This window comes from Oncorhynchus keta, chromosome 18 (genome assembly GCF_023373465.1).
Source record: "Oncorhynchus keta strain PuntledgeMale-10-30-2019 chromosome 18, Oket_V2, whole genome shotgun sequence".
NCBI lineage: Eukaryota > Metazoa > Chordata > Actinopteri > Salmoniformes > Salmonidae > Oncorhynchus > Oncorhynchus keta.
The window spans coordinates 23,534,052-23,552,311 of record NC_068438.1 but is presented as its reverse complement, the minus strand read 5'-3'; the positions used below and the strand labels follow the sequence as shown (position 1 = coordinate 23,552,311).

At 43.0% G+C, this 18,260-nt stretch overlaps 1 protein-coding gene across 3 annotated transcripts in view; it reads right to left on the bottom strand.

Annotated features, from left to right (window-relative positions):
• Positions 1 to 18,260, bottom strand: part of cadm1b (cell adhesion molecule 1b) — a 162,844-nt gene that overhangs the window by 51,760 nt on the left and 92,824 nt on the right. For 2 of the 3 annotated variants that reach the window (XM_035756089.2, XM_035756091.2), the window contains exons 2-3: positions 6,831 to 6,851; positions 1,945 to 2,091 (exon numbers count right to left, since the gene is read on the bottom strand). In XM_035756089.2, coding sequence (XP_035611982.1) covers positions 1,945 to 2,091; positions 6,831 to 6,851 — 168 coding nt within the window. The remainder of the gene's footprint in view (positions 1 to 1,944; positions 2,092 to 6,830; positions 6,852 to 18,260) is intronic. The other variant, XM_035756090.2, reaches the window with a different exon arrangement.

The following is an 18,260-nucleotide window of genomic DNA, read 5'->3' as shown; positions in this document are numbered from 1 at the left end:
AATGTCAGAATAATAGTGGAGATAATGATTTATTTCAGCTTATATTTCGTTCATCACATTCCCAGTGGGTTAGAAGTTTACATACACTCAATTAGTATTTGGTAGCATTGCCTTTAAATTCTTTAACATGGGTCAAACATTTTGGGTAGCCTTCAACAAGCTTCCCACAATAAGTTGGGTGAACTTTGGCCCATTCCTCCTGACAGAGCTGGTGTAACTGAGTCAGGTTTGTAGGCCTCCTTGCTCGCACACACCTTTTCAGTTCTGCCCACATATTTTCCATACGATTGAGGTCAGGGCATTGTGATGGCCACTCCAATACCTTGACTTTGTTGTCCTTAAGCCATTTTGCCAAAACTTTGGAAGTATGCTTGGTGTCATTGTCCATTTGGAAGACCCATTTGCGACCAAGCTTTAACTTTCTGACTGATGTCTTGAGATGTGGATATATTGAAGCAACATAATTTTCCTCCTTCATGCAGCCATCTATTTTGTGAAGTGCACCAGTCCCTCCTGCAGCAAAGAACCCCCACAACATGATGCTACCACCCCCGTGCTTCACGGTTGGAATGGAGTTCTTTGGCTTGCAAGCCTCCCATTTTTTCCTCCAAACATAACAATGGTCATTATGGCCAAGCAGTTCTATTTTTGTTTCATCAGATCAGAGGACATTTCTCCAAAAAGTACGATCTTTGTCCCCATGTGCAGTTGTAAACCGTAGTCTGAATTTTTATGGCGGTTTTGGAGTAGTGGCTTTTTCCTTGCTGAGCAGCCTTTCAGGTTGTGTCGATATAGGACTAGTTTACTGTGGGTATAGATACTTTTGTACCTGTTTCCTCAAACATCTTCACAAGGTCCTTTGCTGTTGTTCTGGGATTGATTTGCACTTTTCACACCAAAGTACGTTCATCTCTAGGAGACAGAACGCGTCTCCTTCCTGAGCGGAATGATGGTCGTGTGGTCCCATGGTGTTAATACTTGCATACTATTGTTTGTTCAGATGAACGTGGTAATCTACAATTTATTTTCTGAGGTCTTGGCTGATTTCTTTTGATTTTCCCATGATGTCAAGCAAAGAGGCACTGGGTTTGGAGGCAGGCCTTGAAATACAGGCCTTGAAATACAGGCCTTGAAATACATCCACATGATGTCAATTAGCCTATCAGAAGCTTCTAAAGCCATGACATTTTCTGGAATTTCCCAAGCTGTTTAAAGGGACAGTCTACTTAGTGCATGTAAACTTCTGACCCACTGGAATTGTGATACAGTGAATTAATGTGTCTGTAAACAATGTTGGAAAAATTACTTGTGTCATGCACAAGGTAGATGTCCTAACCGACTTGCCAAAACTATAGTTTGTTAACAAGATATTTGTGGAGTGGTTGAAAAACAAGTTGTAATGACTCCAACCTAAGTGTATGTAAACTTCTAACTTCAACTGTATATCAGTATTATAATCTAGCCCTTGAAATATGATGCCATCACCAATAGCATCATATCTGATGAGTTGCCATAACCTGCCAACACCTTAAAGAGTGATTCCTTTTACTAGAAGAGGCCCTGTATGGTACTTGAAATGAGTCCCTGAGATATGGTTCATGAGTGAGATAACCTGCATGTCCTCTGTTGAGAACGTGTCTAATGAGATAGTCCGTATAATGGTAGAGTGTCCAGTGAAGCAGCACCATAGAATTAGGACTTAGAACTCTGGAATGCATTTGTGTTAATTAGCTAGCAAGACAGTTTTAAAGGAATGATTCAATTTTTCAAATTAAATGAGAAGTTTGCATCACCTATGCCTCTACTGCAATTCATTCCAAATAAACTGGTTTTGGGTTTCTCACTGACTAAGATGGCTACCATTTACACCCCATTATGGAACTTTGAGGGTTTATGACATAACCCCTCTAGTAATTTAATAGGAACTCTATGAGAAGCACTTACGTCTGACGTCTCTGAAGTAGATGGTCTGCCTGTTGGGGTTGAGGAGCTGGATGACTGAGTCATCATTGTTCTTCACCCTGCAGCTGATGGTCGCCATCTCTCCCTCAATCACTGATACATTATCAGTCCCCAGGTTTTGACCTTCAACTGGACAGACAGATGGACAAGAGGAGGAGTGAAACCCATGAAAGTTCTAGAATTACTGCCATTCTGCTTTTATTTTTTAAATGTATTATTGTCTAGTGTTGATTATTTTGGGATTGAGACACACAAAAACATGTAACAGCATAGGTACCATAACAGACCACAACATTGAACACCATAATACTACATCACACCCACAGAGATGTGAACACAGCCTGACCGCTATAGACGTATGTTGACTGTACTTGCAGTCACATTCCTAATCCTCCTAATACAATAGAAGGGCCCAGTGCACTGGTTGGCGTTATTGATCTCTCAGCTCAGTGGGTCCAGTGACTCTCTGCCAGATGGGTTGTAAGCACTACCTCTCACACACAGAGAAAAATGGAGGGAGAGAGAGGGAGAAAGAGAGAGAGAGAGAGAGAGAGAGAGAGACAGACAGACAGACAGACAGACAGACAGACAGACAGACAGACAGACAGACAGACAGACAGACAGACAGACAGACAGAGCTGAATTATAGCTCTCCATCTGAGTCTGTGAGCACAGGGCTTTAGTCTCCATCTCTTAGGAATCACAGCCTTGTCAGCCACTGAGTCAGCCGCTGACTGAGTATATCCACACCTGTGGCTGCCTACCTGGTCATTATTTTCACAGAACTCTGCCCTCATCATTAAAGCCTGAAACCAAGCATCCATTTCGGTTTGACAAAGAAAAAAGGTTTGTTTTCAGCCTTCCAGGTGAGAGAGAGGGTAAATCAAAAGTCACCTTGTGCTATATTTATCCGGCAGGAGCCAAAAGGCATAAAAAGAAGAATGGAAAATGCTTTTAAACGCCTTGGATTAGCACCAGGAGAGGAACAAGACTCCCAGCAATAGCCCGAAGAAACATCCATAGCACATTTGCATGCCTGAGTTGTCAGACACCTCCAAACTGGGCTGACATTTACAAAGTGGAAAAAAAGCACCTGCCTTTTCAGATAGTGATAATGGGAATAGACAGCCAAACTAACAGGATTCAAATGAGCTGAGAGAATGCAGCGAGCAGCAAGAAATGAACCTCCTGTGGAGAAATAGACCTCAGACCTGTCTGTAGCAATGAACTTTCCATTTCATTCCACATCACAGATATTGGTTCATCAAGTGATGACTGAAAATGGACATTGATATTGAGCATATATTGAGCAGAGTACAGTACATTCTGTACTAAATAGGTAGTATCTTGAGGTATTTGAGTGTTATCTTAACGTAAATTGAAGTGTGCTGTTTTTAAACTGTCTTAATTGAGTATCTGTGATGTTTGAGGAATCCATCTGTTTTAACATATCACTACCTCTGAAGTGTGAATGTATAGTGGACTACTAGAGCATAGCACAATACTTGGTTGATAATTAACTCCTTATAACACAATCAAATTCATGTTTATTAAGTGTGCTCCAATGTTGGAATATGGAAGTGTGTAATTAATTTGAGTGTGTCTGACTGAAACCTGAAAGGCAGCTCTGACATACTTATAGTAAGTAGGCCTACCCCAGCAAAGGAGCCCACAGTATGTTTTGAAGTCTGTTTTGATTTCAGTTTTGTTAAAGTAATATAGCTGGCAGTCAAAACAGCAACATGAAGGAGCCTCAAAGCTAGGTTATTCTGGAACATGACTGCTAGTGAAAATATCCACAAGGTTTCAGCAGCCCTTAGCAGGGTTGGGTCCTGTCCAATATCCCTGGCTCATCTCCAATTCAAAACACACATAAATAACGGCGCTGTGATTAGCAATCCCATCGAAGGGAAAACAGGCCACTTTACGGAACATGGAGGGGTTTTTGCAATTCTAGAAAACATTTTCAATTGCCTCAGCATCCTGGTCATGATTGGGTACAAATGAGGAGAGGCAGTTATTAATTCCTGGTGGCGGGAGAGAGAGAGAGGTGGGCTGAGACAAGGCAGGGCGCAGATGACTGGTTGATAAATTCACACTCCTTCCAGCAGCTGTCTTGGAGTGCGACGCTCCAGTATTGCCACACATGGCCGCCCTCCTGTTCCTCTATCAGAACACACTGAATGACACAGTCAAAGATAATTAATTACAGGGCCTTCAAAGGTCTGTGAACTCAACGCTGGGATGTTACAGCAGCGATCTGACATGGGCCTCATCAACAAGCAGCTCATAATGCAAGACACCGAGAAGAAACCCTGACGCTAACTTTCAGAAGTTGGGAGAAATGAAGTTCCTCTCTTCATTCCTTCCCAGATGTTAAGAAAAGGCACCTTTTGATTCAAATTCCTTTTTTTCTTTGAACTTCTCTCTCTTTGAATTTTTTCATCAAAAGACATGAAAGGGGCAGTGGAAAGCAGGACAGCGCCAGGCCCCTGATTCCTCTCCACTGAGTCACCGATGTCTGGAGCGGCCCTGTCCTTTTCAAAGAAGAACCAGCTATCCAGCCTTTTCAGCCAGAGATAGCTACTGTAGGTGCGGCCGGCCAGATAGCTAGGTTAAGTTCATAGACCTTTGAAGGCCCTGCAATTAGTCATCTGGCTGGACGGAGCTACCTATCTCGCTGGCCAGCCGGACCAAGCTATCTGGCCGGCTGGCCGGACCTATCTGACCGGCCGAACAGAATTATCTGGCCAAATCTACACAATATATACAAAAGTATGTGGACACCCCTTGAAATGAGTGTAAATGTAAATGTAAATGTAAATCATAATGTAAATGTAATGTAAATGAGTGGATTTGGCTATTTCAGCCACCCCCGTTGCTAACAGGTTTATAAAATCGAGCACACAGCCATTCAATCTCCATAGACAAACATTGGCAGTATAATGAACTTACTGAAAAGCTCATTGACTTTCAACGTGGCAACGTCATAGGAGGCCACCTTTCCAACAAGACAGTTCTTTACATTTCTGCCCCGCTAGAGCTACCCCGGTCAACTGTAAGTGCTGTTATTGTGAAGTGGAAACCTCTAGGAGCAACAATGACTCAGCCACGAAGTGACAGGCCGCACAAATGGGTTTCTATGACCGACCAGCTGCACACAAGCCTAAGATCACCATGTGCAATGCCAAACATCGGCTGGAGTGGTGTAAAGCTCGCCGCCATTGGACTCTGGAGCAGTGGAAATGCATTCTCTGGAGTGATGAATCACACTTCACCATCTAGCAGTCCGACAGACTAATCTGGGTTTCGGGGATGCTAGGAGAACGCTATCTGCCACAATGCATAGTGCCAACTGTAAAGTTTGGTGGAGGAGGAATAATAGCCTGGAGCTGTTTTTCAAGGTTCGGGCTAGGCCCCTTAGTTCCAGTGAAGGGAAATCTTAATGCTACAGAATACAATGGCATTCCAGATGATTCTGTGCTTCCAACTTTGTGGCAACAGTTTGGGGGGGAAGACTCTTTCCTGTTTCAGCATGACAATGTCCCCGTGCACAAAGCGAGGTCCATAAATAAATGGTGTGTCGAGATCGGTGTGGAAGAACTTGACTGACCTCAACCCCATCGAACACCTTTGGGATGAATTGTACCGCTGACTGTGAGCCAGGTCTAATCTCCCAGCCTCAGTGCCTGACCTCACTAATGCTCTTGTGGCTGAATGCAAGCAAAACCCCGCAGCAATGTTTCAACATCTAGTGGTATGCCTTCCCAGAAGAGTGGAGGCTTTTTAGCAGCTACGGTGGGACCAATTCCATAAATTCCCATGATTTAGGAATGAGATGTACAACGAGCAAGTGTCCACATACCTTTGGTATGTAGTGTATCTGGCCGGCCGGACCTAGCTATCTAGCCAACCGGCTGACCGGATCTATCTTACCGCATTAAGAATGACTGAAAATGGCTCTCTTTCTCACGCTCCTATTCTCTGCCCCTTGAGATACATACATCTCCAGCTCAGTAATTAAGCCCTGCTCTCTAAGAAGGGAAGCTCTTTCAAGGACATCTGTGAGTAAAAAGCCATAATATCATTGGACATTATTAGACCTTCACTGTTTCAAGGCTTCTCTGCATCGTAGCAGGATTTCTAATGTTTTAGGCCTTCTAATGTAATCTCTTTTATCTCTGAAAACAATCTCTCACTCAAGTTTCATCATGTTTCTGATGTGATGTCAGATGTCTGATGCTGCTTTGACAAGGCTTTGTCTGAATAGAGATGTACAGAGAAAAGCATCTCTCCTGTACTCTATTATCTTATGCAGATTGTGCCATGTTCACTGCAGATCAATGTTGGGGACTGCTCAATCTCATGTTCCACTGTACTGGCAGGTTAGAGGCTCTTTGTGCTTGATGTGTCTTTCTAAGTGTGATACAGAGACAAGGGGAGCTTCTAGCCTAGTAGTAGTAGTGTTAGACATGGGCTTTCACAATACAGAATGTTCACCTTCGGTTTAGTGTAGGCTACCAGAGTCACTTTGTACATACTAGTCATGTGTCAACCAAAAGAAAACTACATGTAGACAACAATATGATGCACATATAGTAAACATAATGACAGTAGCCAATAACAACAGGGAATGTAGAATGTACTCTGCCACCATCTGACATAGTCTTATTTGAAACAGTTTCTATTCACACGACTGTAGCAGTGCTATACAAATACAATCAAATTGGCAGTAGATTGACATATGATTGTAGACATTGCACAGCACATGAACACATAACTCAATGCTTTACACAAATCAATAAAGAGCAGGGTGAGCAAATGCATCAGACATTGTCAGACGAACATTAAAGGAAAATCAAAAGTACCTGACAAGGTCTCAGCGGCTCCTGTTGCAGCAGTAGAGAAAGAAAGAAGGAAGACAGAACAATTGTAAGCAGAGGCTCATATTCATGATAAGATGGACACATTGTAAGCAGAGGCCCATATTCATGATAAGATGGACACATTGTAAGCAGAGGCTCATATTCATGATAAGACGGACACATTGTAAGCAGAGGCTCATATTCATGATAAGATGGACACATTGTAAGCAGAGGCTCATATTCATGATAAGATGGACACATTGTAAGCAGAGGCTCATATTCATGATAAGATGGACACATTTTAAGCAGAGGCTCATATTCATGATAAGACGGACACATTGTAAGCAGAGGCTCATATTCATGATAAGACGGACACATTGTAAGCAGAGGCTCATATTCATGATAAGATGGACACATTTTAAGCAGAGGCTCATATTCATGATAAGACGGACACATTGTAAGCAGAGGCTCATATTCATGATAAGACGGACACATTGTAAGCAGAGGCCCATATTCATGATAAGACGGACACATTGTAAGCAGAGGCCCATATTCATGATAAGATGGACACATTATAAGCAGAGGCTCATATTCATGATAAGATGGACACATTGTAAGCAGAGGCTCATATTCATGATAAGACGGACACATTGTAAGCAGAGGCCCATATTCATGATAAGACGGACACATTGTAAGCAGAGGCTCATATTCATGATAAGACGGACACATTGTAAGCAGAGGCTCATATTCATGATAAGATGGACACATTGTAAGCAAAGGCTCATATTCACGATAAGACGGACACATTGTAAGCAGAGGCTCACATTCATGATAAGACGGACACATTGTAAGCAAAGGCTCATATTCACGATAAGACCAGAGGCCCATATTCATTTATAATTCACACAGAAGGTAACTCTGTCAAAACTCATCTCATTTTGGATGAGTCATTATCCATTGGTTTTAGTGCTTCCTCACTTATATTTTAGAGGCTGGCATAAATCCCAAAAGTGTGTCGACCGAAAATTCCAATACCGAAGATTCCAATATACTTCCCTGAAAGTGATTGAGTATTTGAGAGTGTATAGCTTTACAACCCCGTATTTTTTATAACCACTGTAAAGTTTCAGTCAATTTGGGGGCTATTAATATGGAGCAGCTCTGGGGTAGATAGTTATCTATCTGTGGACTTTGTTTTTCCCAGCCTCTCTCTGTTTGAGATTCCTGCCAGCCCAGGGCTGGAGCAGCCTCTGCCGAGTGAAGGTCCCCTGAGAGCCCTGGGGCACACCAGAATTTGCCCGCTTGGAACAGTGGCCAGTCGCCCGAGACTGGCATCTCACACCAGCTGGTCATGGGAGACTGGCATTTTCCCTACGGCACCACCCTGGGCATCCTGGACTCACAGCACCGCTCTAAGTGGTAAGCCTATTACGCAGGCTAACATCTAATTGGACCACCTCATGAAGAGCAAGCAGGCACACACTAGTCTTCTTGCCTGAGTTATCATCTTTGACCTAACCTGAATGGAAGGCATGTCCTTGTTATGCTTTTCAGCCTTGTATGAATCCTCACAGGAGACAAATCACAAACCAGCACATAATAATATAGGTACATCTCAGATTATAAATCATATAGAAAGTCTGTATTTCTGTTATAGTATGAGGAGTGAGGATGTAATATATATCAGTTTTCTCAGCCTAGTTCAGAACTGTATTAATAGGGAAAAGTGTACAGCCACAGATAGGACTATTATAAATAGCCGCTGGTCTTGTCTCTTGTCCCCAGCGCGCCCCTGCTACCCCCCTACCCTCCCCTGTACTCCCCTGTACCTGGAGCACATTAGGCAGGAGTTATGAGGTGCCAGCCAGGCTGTGATTAGATGTCATGGCTGTCGCTCTGCTTAGACAGCACTGATAGACAGACTTTAGGGGAAATGCATGTGATGCTATTCCCTGCAAGTGGCGGCCTCCACCGCAATCTGTCAATCATAGAAGATGAGGCCAGACAGGCCCACCGTCCTCCAAATAAAGCCTGTCCTTGTCTGGGTCTGCTCTCCTACTCTCCTAACCCATATTCCTTAGACTTCTGTATTTTATTGTACTTCGACAGAATCTGCAAATGTCTGATATACCAGTGTATGAATAAAAATGACAGTCAACAAGTGTTCTTTGTAGTGTATTACCTGACAGATAGTAGAATCTACAAACTATCTGATCATTAGATAATATGTTCATGCTTTTAGACAATACTAGCAGTGTACAGCGGACTGTCATCTGGGTGAATCCACAGAGCTGCAGTACACTCTGTGAGCCAGACTGATATCTCTGCAGACGGTCTCTCTCTGTGAGTGTGGAGGAGAGCAACCTCTCTATCCAGGCTGCTGGGTAATAGTAGTTGGGAAAAGGTAACATACCCTCTCTATGTTGGCATGGTGTCATTAAATAAATGGGCCTCCTTTGAGGAAACATTTTTCCTTCTTATTTCCAGCCATGATCAGCAGCTTATCGCATGTTATCAGTGTGTGTGTTCACACCGCATGTGTGGTGACAGCAGGAGGAGGATGCTGGGGTGCTGTGCGGCCCAGGCAGTCTCCTCTCCTCTAGTGTGTGTGTGTGTGTGTGTGTGTGTGTGTGTGTGTGTGTGTGTGTGTGTGTGTGTGTGTGTGTGTGTGTGTGTGTGTGTGTGTGTGTGTGTGTGTGTGTGTGTGTGTGTGTGTGTGTGTGTGTGTGTGTGTGTGTGTGTGTGTGTGTGTGTGTGTGTGTGTGTGTGTGCGTGAGTGTGTGTCCCACTGTGCTTTCATTTAATTAAAAGGTTGGGTGGAGGGATGCAGACCTTTTTCTTAAAATAAATTTGATGGAAAGCCTGTACCTGCTGAGTAGACCCAAGGAACACAGATTGGCTGCTGTGGTCATCATTTTCCAAACAGCAAGCCATTAGATGGTTTAAGACCTTTTCTCAGAAGTCTGAACACTGTCCAGATACCTTCTGTGACCTCTAGGATTGGTGTCCTAGCCAGTGTCTAACCACAACAAATGCTCACACGCTCCTGTGTTTACTTCTAGGGGTGGACGTTCTACAAATAAACAGCTAGAATCAATTGAAATACTGTACATTAAACCTGGGATTTGAAAGCCATTACTGTAGTAATCACTCACACTCCTGCTGAGTTCATTTAATCTTTGTCTCAGACTCAAGTCAAATACCATAATATACACTGAGTGTACAAAACATTATGGACACCTGCTCTTTCCATGACATAGACTGACCAGGTAAATCCAGGTGAAATCTATGATCCCTTATTGGTGTTATTTATTAAATCCACTGCAATCAGTGTAGATGAAGGGGAGGAGACAGGCTAAAAATATTTTTTAAGCCTTGAGACAATTGAGACATGGATTGTGTATGTGTGCCATTCAGAGGGTGAATGGGCAAGACAAATATTTAGGTGCTTTTGAACAGGTTATGGTAGCAGGTACCAGGCGCACCGGTTTGTGTCAAGAACTACAACGCTGCAGTTTCCAGTGTGTATCAAGAATGGTCCACCATCCAAAGGACATACAGCCAACTTGATACAACTGCGGGAAGCATTGGAGTCAACATGAGCCAGCATCCCTCTGGAACGCTTTCGACACCTTATAGAGTCCATGCCCTGATGAATTGAGGCTGTTCTGAGGGCAAAAGGGGGGTGTGCAACTCAATATGAGGAAGATGTTCTTAATGTTTTGTACACTCAGTGTAGTCCACTGTGCAAACACTGGACAAAATGTGACACCCCAGCTATCTGTATAGTTGCCTGCAGCAGAGCGCTTTAGAGGGAGGTGTCAAGAGCAGCTACAGCTCAACAGAGAGAGTTGCTCTGTACTCCCACCGTTTTGTCAGATATGGCTTAATGCAGGTATCTGGTTGCCTGTGGAATATCTGTGAAAACACTTACCTATAGCACCACAGGGAATGCTCAGGCTAATTCGTCTCCATGGCAGACAGTAACATGTTAATCAAGTGGGCTTACCAGGAACACATCTACAGGCTGTTCCGTCATACTGCAGTCAAAGGGGATTATGTATGTATCCCCACATAAACAGTTTCCCGATGGCCAGAGGAGGTTTAACTGCACCTTATTCATGGAACATACAAAAAGACACTGGAGCTCAGCCGTGACAACCTCTCACTGGATATGCCTGATTTCATGCTCTGAATATTAATATGGGCCTTTAGCAAACCCCTGAGCACAAGCACATAAGCACACACACACGTATGCATGCACACACACACTCACACACATGTTTGCACGCACGTACACACGCACACACACACACACACACACACACACACACACACACACACACACACACACACACACACACACACACACACACACACACACACACACACACACACACACACACACACACACACACACACACACACACACACACACACACGTGCCAGCAGATGTGTGCACACACACACACACACACACACTGTTGAAGCCTGGCACGTTAGAGATAACTAACTAACAATTCACAGATAACTAACTAACAATTCAGAGGGATTGAACAGTATTCTCCTATGGTGAGTTCACAGTGTGAGTTTCTGGTATTCAAGGGCTAGTTGGTAAGGAAGCTAAGGTATGTGAGGATCTGAATATTGTATCATGTTTGTCTGAAAGCAATACGTGTTAATAAGCTCTTCAATAATAAGCTCTTCAATCAGAACTTCAAGTCCTCTCTGTAACACAAAAGTAGTCTTCATTCTGAGAGCAGAAATAACAGAAAATATAGAAGCTTAAAGAGAACTCTGCCATTGCCTGTCTCAGGTTGTGGTTGTGTTAGAGATACACGCCTCCGACTAGATGCCTAGCAGCCCCGCCAACTGCCATTTCTCACTCTAAATCATGTCACACATACAAAGCTTTCTCTGCATGTTGTACAGGCCTGTACTGTATATCTGTACAGAATATGGGGCTCCTTTATTTAAAAAAAGTGAACGTAGAAACCAACAAAGCAACAAACTATTGCTATGTCACCATGACACTTCAAAGTCACTCTGGTGTTTGACATAGCAAAATATAAATGACCACAGAACACCATTTTCCCCCCAAGAAAACAATCCAACAAGGAGAAGGAACCAAAGCCATTATCCAACTACAGTGACACCTCAGCCTCCCACAGTCATCCAAAATAGATTTAAAATTGTTCAAAGGTCTTGAAAAAACAACCAATATCAGTATAAGCATGATTCTGCATTGTGTTATGCTAGCACGAATGGTTGGCACAAATGGTTGGCGCGAATGGTTGGGTAAGCACTGATTTCAAGGCTGCCGTTACAATACGCAATGTATGCATCTACACACCACATGGCTTTATAGAGAAACAGATCATAGTGAATGCTTAACCCCCCGGCTGTGAGACACACCACATCTTATTCACCATGTCTGTTCAGCTAAAGCCCTGTCTTCCATCTGGCTCCAGAGGGAGCGATCACACAGAGCCCTGCTTCTTTTCAACCCGGTCTCAGGTGGAGGCGAGGCAGCAGGAGTGTTAGTGTTAATGCCGCTGGAGAGCAGGCAAAGCTCTGACTCAATGCTCGCCTCTGATTGCATTGTACTCACATGCAGCTTTTTTTTTTTTTAATCAAAGCTTAGAAAGAGTCTTATACGTGTGTAATAACGTATAATAATAGCCTCTTTTCTATTTTATTTTATTTTTATCTTCAGGGAGGACACATATCTTTTTTTTTGTTTTTACAGCTTTTCTGCTACATATACATACATTTTACATACATGGAAGTTTTACAGCAATAACATACAGTAACAATAATACATTACCGAACATAAACTCTTTAATCCCACCCCTCAGCCACTCTCAGCCCATCCCACCTATCACCATAGACCTCAGCTCTTTAATCCCACCCCTCAGCCACTCTCAGCCCATCCCACCTATCACCATACAACACCCTCGTTTGGTTTCCATGTGCCATATCTTTTTCAATATAGCTGTGATGTTTTACATACATTTTGAAATGTTATTTTATTTTCGTTATGGGGACATTTTTCCCCTTTATCTAATGTGGTGCCATGCAAGGGGCATACAAGATCTGTGCTGATGCCTGACGGGACAGATTGGGATGTGTGTGTATGTGTGTGTGTGTGTGTGCTTGCGTGCATGTGTCTCTGTGTGTATGCATGTGTTTGTATGTACATGTACGCGTGCATATGCTTGTGTGGGTTCATTTGTGTACATGCATGTGTTTGTGATTGTGTGTCGGGGGGTAATTAGGACATCAGTAGAAGCCTCTGACAGGCCTGTCATCTCCACAGCCTGTCCAGCAAGGAGACAGGGGTCAGAGGGGGTAAGAGGGGCTGGAGATGGGTCAGGAGGCAGCTGCTACACCACCACTCACTGTCTGGAATCTCTCACAGAATATTAAACCACTGGGACCTCAGGCAAGACACTCCCTCGCCTCAATTATGGAAAACACAAAGCCATCACACAGGGTATTACTATTTGATAACTCAACAAATGTGCATTGTGATGGAGTATGGCTATGAGCCGTGAGATTTGAGTTTTGAGACAACGTGACAAAATGTGCTATCTAACTGTTATCTAAAAATTCCCTCGTTATGACATAATGACAAATCCAGTTAGCTGTTGTGAGCTTAACCACTGAGCATGCTATGAAATTGAGGATCTGTATTACAAAGAGACAGATACAGTACATTAAATACAATCTCCATCGGTGGGCATTTCTGGTGACCTTGGTTATGGCATATCATTAATTCTATGTATGGATGATTATTTATCCCCACAATAACATGTCTGCTGCTCCCCCCCTCTCTCCCTCTCCCTCTCTCTCTGTGTTGCACCTGTGCCCATTCTGTCTGTGCCTGGCCCCGGTGCTCATACTCTCATAATCACATCCATCAGCCCACAGCTCTAACTGCATCCAGGACCGCTAAATACATCCATTTGTTTTCAGGTGTCATTTATTTTGTGTGCCTCAATCAGACACCTGTCACACACACCTGCTGTCAATGTGTGTGGAGCTAAAGAAAATAAAAAAGAGGAGAGAAGGCCTTTTGTTTCTTCTGCGAGTTTATAATGAGCACACTGTTTCCAATCTTCTTCCTCCATTTTTCAATTTCCTATGCCTTTTTCACAGTCAAATCACAGCTATCAATCAGGTGTGTGTGTGTGTGTGTGTGTGTGTGTGTGTGTGTGTGTGTGTGTGTGTGTGTGTGTGTGTGTGTGTGTGTGTGTGTGTGTGTGTGTGTGTGTGTGTGTGTGTGTGTGTGTGTGTGTGTGTGTGTGTGTGCGCGTGCGTGCGTGCGTGCGTGCATGCGGGTGCGTGAAGGAGGTAAACTGAGGCCGTGTACCTTGATGGAATCATCTCCAACCCCAGCTCCATTAGTCAGAGATTGGAGGGAAATATGTGTGTGTGTGGTGGTGTGAAAATGAATACGATTATAAATGGCTGCCAATGCTAGGCTGTCTCCCTGCCAGGCTCCAAATGATTCACAATGTACACCGTTGAATTGGCCCTCTCTATTTGAGTAAATGGATCTATTCTGCACACTGTCCTTTTACAGTGGTACCGACAGGAAAAGCCACATATTTGTTTAACCATTTATTAGCAAAGATTACAATACATGCAATACGATACTCTTGGTGTCAGGCTCTGCTCCTTTGGGATAGCTCACTGCCAGAGCATGCATAATGATAAGATAACTATAGTAATAGACAGTGAGCAAGGTATGTTATACCAATCCCCCTGACCGAAGCAACTGTGGAGGCTGGGGTGGGTGGTGGGGAAGCAGAAAACAGACATACATGGCATGCTACAGCAATAACATGTCACCAAGAACACCCGTGCATGTGGCAGCCATCAGGGAATGAAGGTGCAACACCTGGTTGACTAAATACACCGCAATATTAAAGTAGATTTATTTTTTTATTTTACTAGGCAAGTCAGTTAAGAACAAATTCTTATTTTCAATGACGGCCTAGGAACAGTGGGTTAACAGGGGCAGAACGACAGATTTGTACCTTGTCAGCTCAGGGATTTGAACTTGCAACCTTTCAGTTACTAGTCCAATGCTCTAACCACTAGGCTACCCTGCTGCCCCAATTAGAGTGAATCTAATTGGTGCAATATCAGCTGATGCAATACTCAGGTTTCCTGTCTGGTGTTGCTGTAACTACTGACAACACATTATAACATGTTATACAATATATGTTTACAGATATAGGATCTTAATTTGAGACAGTTTGCTACATCAGGAAAATAATCCTGCAGCAACAGGAAATGTGAAGTATTATGTGGATTATAATTAATGGACATTTTTGTAGGGGTACATTTTTCTTGAGGTAAAAAAATCAAGACTGAAATTTCAGTGGAAATTACAAACTTCAGAAACCTTTTTAAATCTCAAATACACTACACCTTTTACATGTCTTTCATTGCAGGAAAGTTCTCCTGCAAAAGGGTGATTTAATTAAGATCCTACACCTGAATAGCTAGGCATACAGATAAAAACGTATGTCTTGTGTCGTAAACCCAATGACCAATGCAAATACACTACAGTGAATAAAATAACTGGTTCCCGTAATGGTACATATCAAGTCAAACACCTACACGTTCATACCATAGGCACATTGCAATCGAACACAAAAGCGATGTGTGGCAGCAGACGCATAGTGTCAGCAGTGAAAAGAGGAAGACAATTGTGGCTGACAGCACTCCAACGTAGAATAAAAAAATCTTAACATCATGTGGCATGTACAGTATATGTATGGGAAAGACTGCTAGTAGGGACTAACTCTAAGATTATGCAGATACTGCAATGTGCACCAGTGTTTTACAGAGTGTATTGATTGAAACAAAGATCTATTTGAAGTGACTGAGCCAAATGGCAACTATAGTACATTCACAATGGCAGGCTAATATAGGACTTCACAGCCTGACATTTCCTCCCCTCCACACAGAGCGGTCTCTAAATGTGTGCCAATGGTCATATGATTTACTCTGGACCCACATGAATATTTCATATTAGCGCTTAGCTGGCTCGTGGCATCAAGAAAATGTATTATTTTTAGTGAGCTTTGTAGAGACACTCTGGAAATTCCTCCTTTGATGAATGGTCGAATAGTTTATGTTGTATTAAAAGGGCAAAACAAATGACTATCAATCATCTTATGTTGACAGCAGCTATACGCTTAACCCCTCCCATTTATGAAATTCCCTTTCTGGGGTTTTCTGCTGAATCAGCTGCCAAAGCAAATCAAATCAAAGCCTGCGCTCTGCAGAACAGGTCAGCTTCGATTTCACTATTAGACAAACCTATTCTGAAAGTGAAAGCTAGATATTGGTTAGTATAAAATATGGGTTACCAAAGAGGGTGATGTCAGTTGACATCTGGGCCTAGTGGTTAGAGTGTTCAAACCCCTGAGCTGACAAGGTACAAATATGTCATTCTGACCCTGAACAGGCAGTTAACCCACTGTTCCTAGGCTGTCATTGAAAATAAGAATTTGTTCTTAACTGACTTGCCTAGTTAAATAAAGGTAAATAAAATAAAAAGTGAATATTGGCATTATTGTAATGCATTAACTTTCAATAGACGCAATAGTATGCTCTAACCTGGAGTTGAACCCTCTAGTTCAGTTAGGAAATGTATCTTAAGTAACACCAACTGCTGTAAGAGCATACTAATGGTTTGAGATAAAGAGAAAATATAATCCAACTATGAACATGGTGTGATTTAAAATAAATGAAACAGAATGAATAATTAAATGACTTTTTTAGGATTTCTGCCTGAGCTAAAAAGTAGATCGCAGCGATGCCATCTGAGTGTGCATAAAGGTAGCGTTGCCAATGAATGATTCAATCTGCTCATCATGCTCCCACTACTACCTGCATTGAGTTGGTTTCATTTGATTGGCTGGGTAATTACCTGAACGCTGGTTAATTGCTTGTTAATTTGCCCCTGATGGCGAGCACATCCAACTCACGACAAGTCTGCCAATCAGCAGTTTACACATGGTGCACATGGGGACTTGCTCAGAGAGTATGCATACACATGGACACATGCATGTACTACGCACATACTACAGCCCCGCAGTTAAAATCTTCTCCATATTTAATGTTCCTAGGCTGTCATTGTAAATAAGAATTTGTTCTTAACTGACTTGCCTAGTTAAATAAAGGTTACATGCATTTTATTTTATTTTAAATATGCTAAGCTGAGCAAAGCAGGTGCTCTTCCATATGGATATCCATTGGAAAACAGCAGACACATGATTGAGGGAGAGAGAACACTGAGTGGCCTGGCTTTCGAGTTAGAGAGATCGGCTGCATGCTCACAGACTGGCAGGGAGGGAGAGAAAGCGACACATAGAGAGAGACATAGAAAGAGATGCATGGGACTGACTAGAACTGTTCACTCCCCCACCAGATTGATATTTTATGGTGTACGATGTGGTTCAGATGACATGGAGAGGTTGAGATGGAGTGAGAGAGTGTACAGGCGGGAAGAGTTCAGTGATTTATTGTGTGGGTGCATGTCTGGCATGTGGGCAAGTTTATGTCTGTTTGTATGTATGTGTGTGTGTGTGTGTGTGTGTATGTGTGTTTGTGTGTGTACGTGTGTGATGAGTTAGCGCTAGGTGCAGTCAGACTGAGCCCATTAAAAAGTGAAGGCACAGGGGGACAGATGCACCCCAACATGAGGCACAGGAAACAGACTCTTTGATCATTACCTGCCTGCCAGTCTGCCCCCCACAGGGACCGCCCATTACCACTGCTGATGTGCTGCTCTGACAGGCTATAAAACCACACACACACACACACACACACACACACACACACACACACACACACACACACACACACACACACACACACACACACACACACACACACACACACACACACGCACGACTCACATTCACAACAACTATCACTCAAGCTAGTGTTGTCGTCAGTTAAACCTGTCCCCCAAAGACACATATAGAATAGCCATATGGCAATGGGGTTGAGATGAATGCATTTACAGGTATTGATTGCTTTGGTGGGTATACAGTATGTAAGCTACTCCATTTTTTTCTCTGTTTAGAGGGTGTTCTACCTGGTACACAGCCAGTATAGAAGCACTTCTCACTTATCTTCTCAGCTATAGGATGACATGGGGTAACTGGAAAACATGTCACTCACAGATTACTATGTGAGTCTCATTAGCTGACAGCAGTTGTTTTTCCCCCACCTTTTTTAACCAGGTAGGCCAGTTGAGAACAAGTTCTCATTTACAACTGCGGCCTGGTCAAGATAAAGCAAAGCAGTGTGACAAAAACAACACAGAGTTACACATGGGATAAACAAACGTACAGTCAATAACATAGAGAAGTATACATACAGTGTGTGCAAATGAAGTAAGAT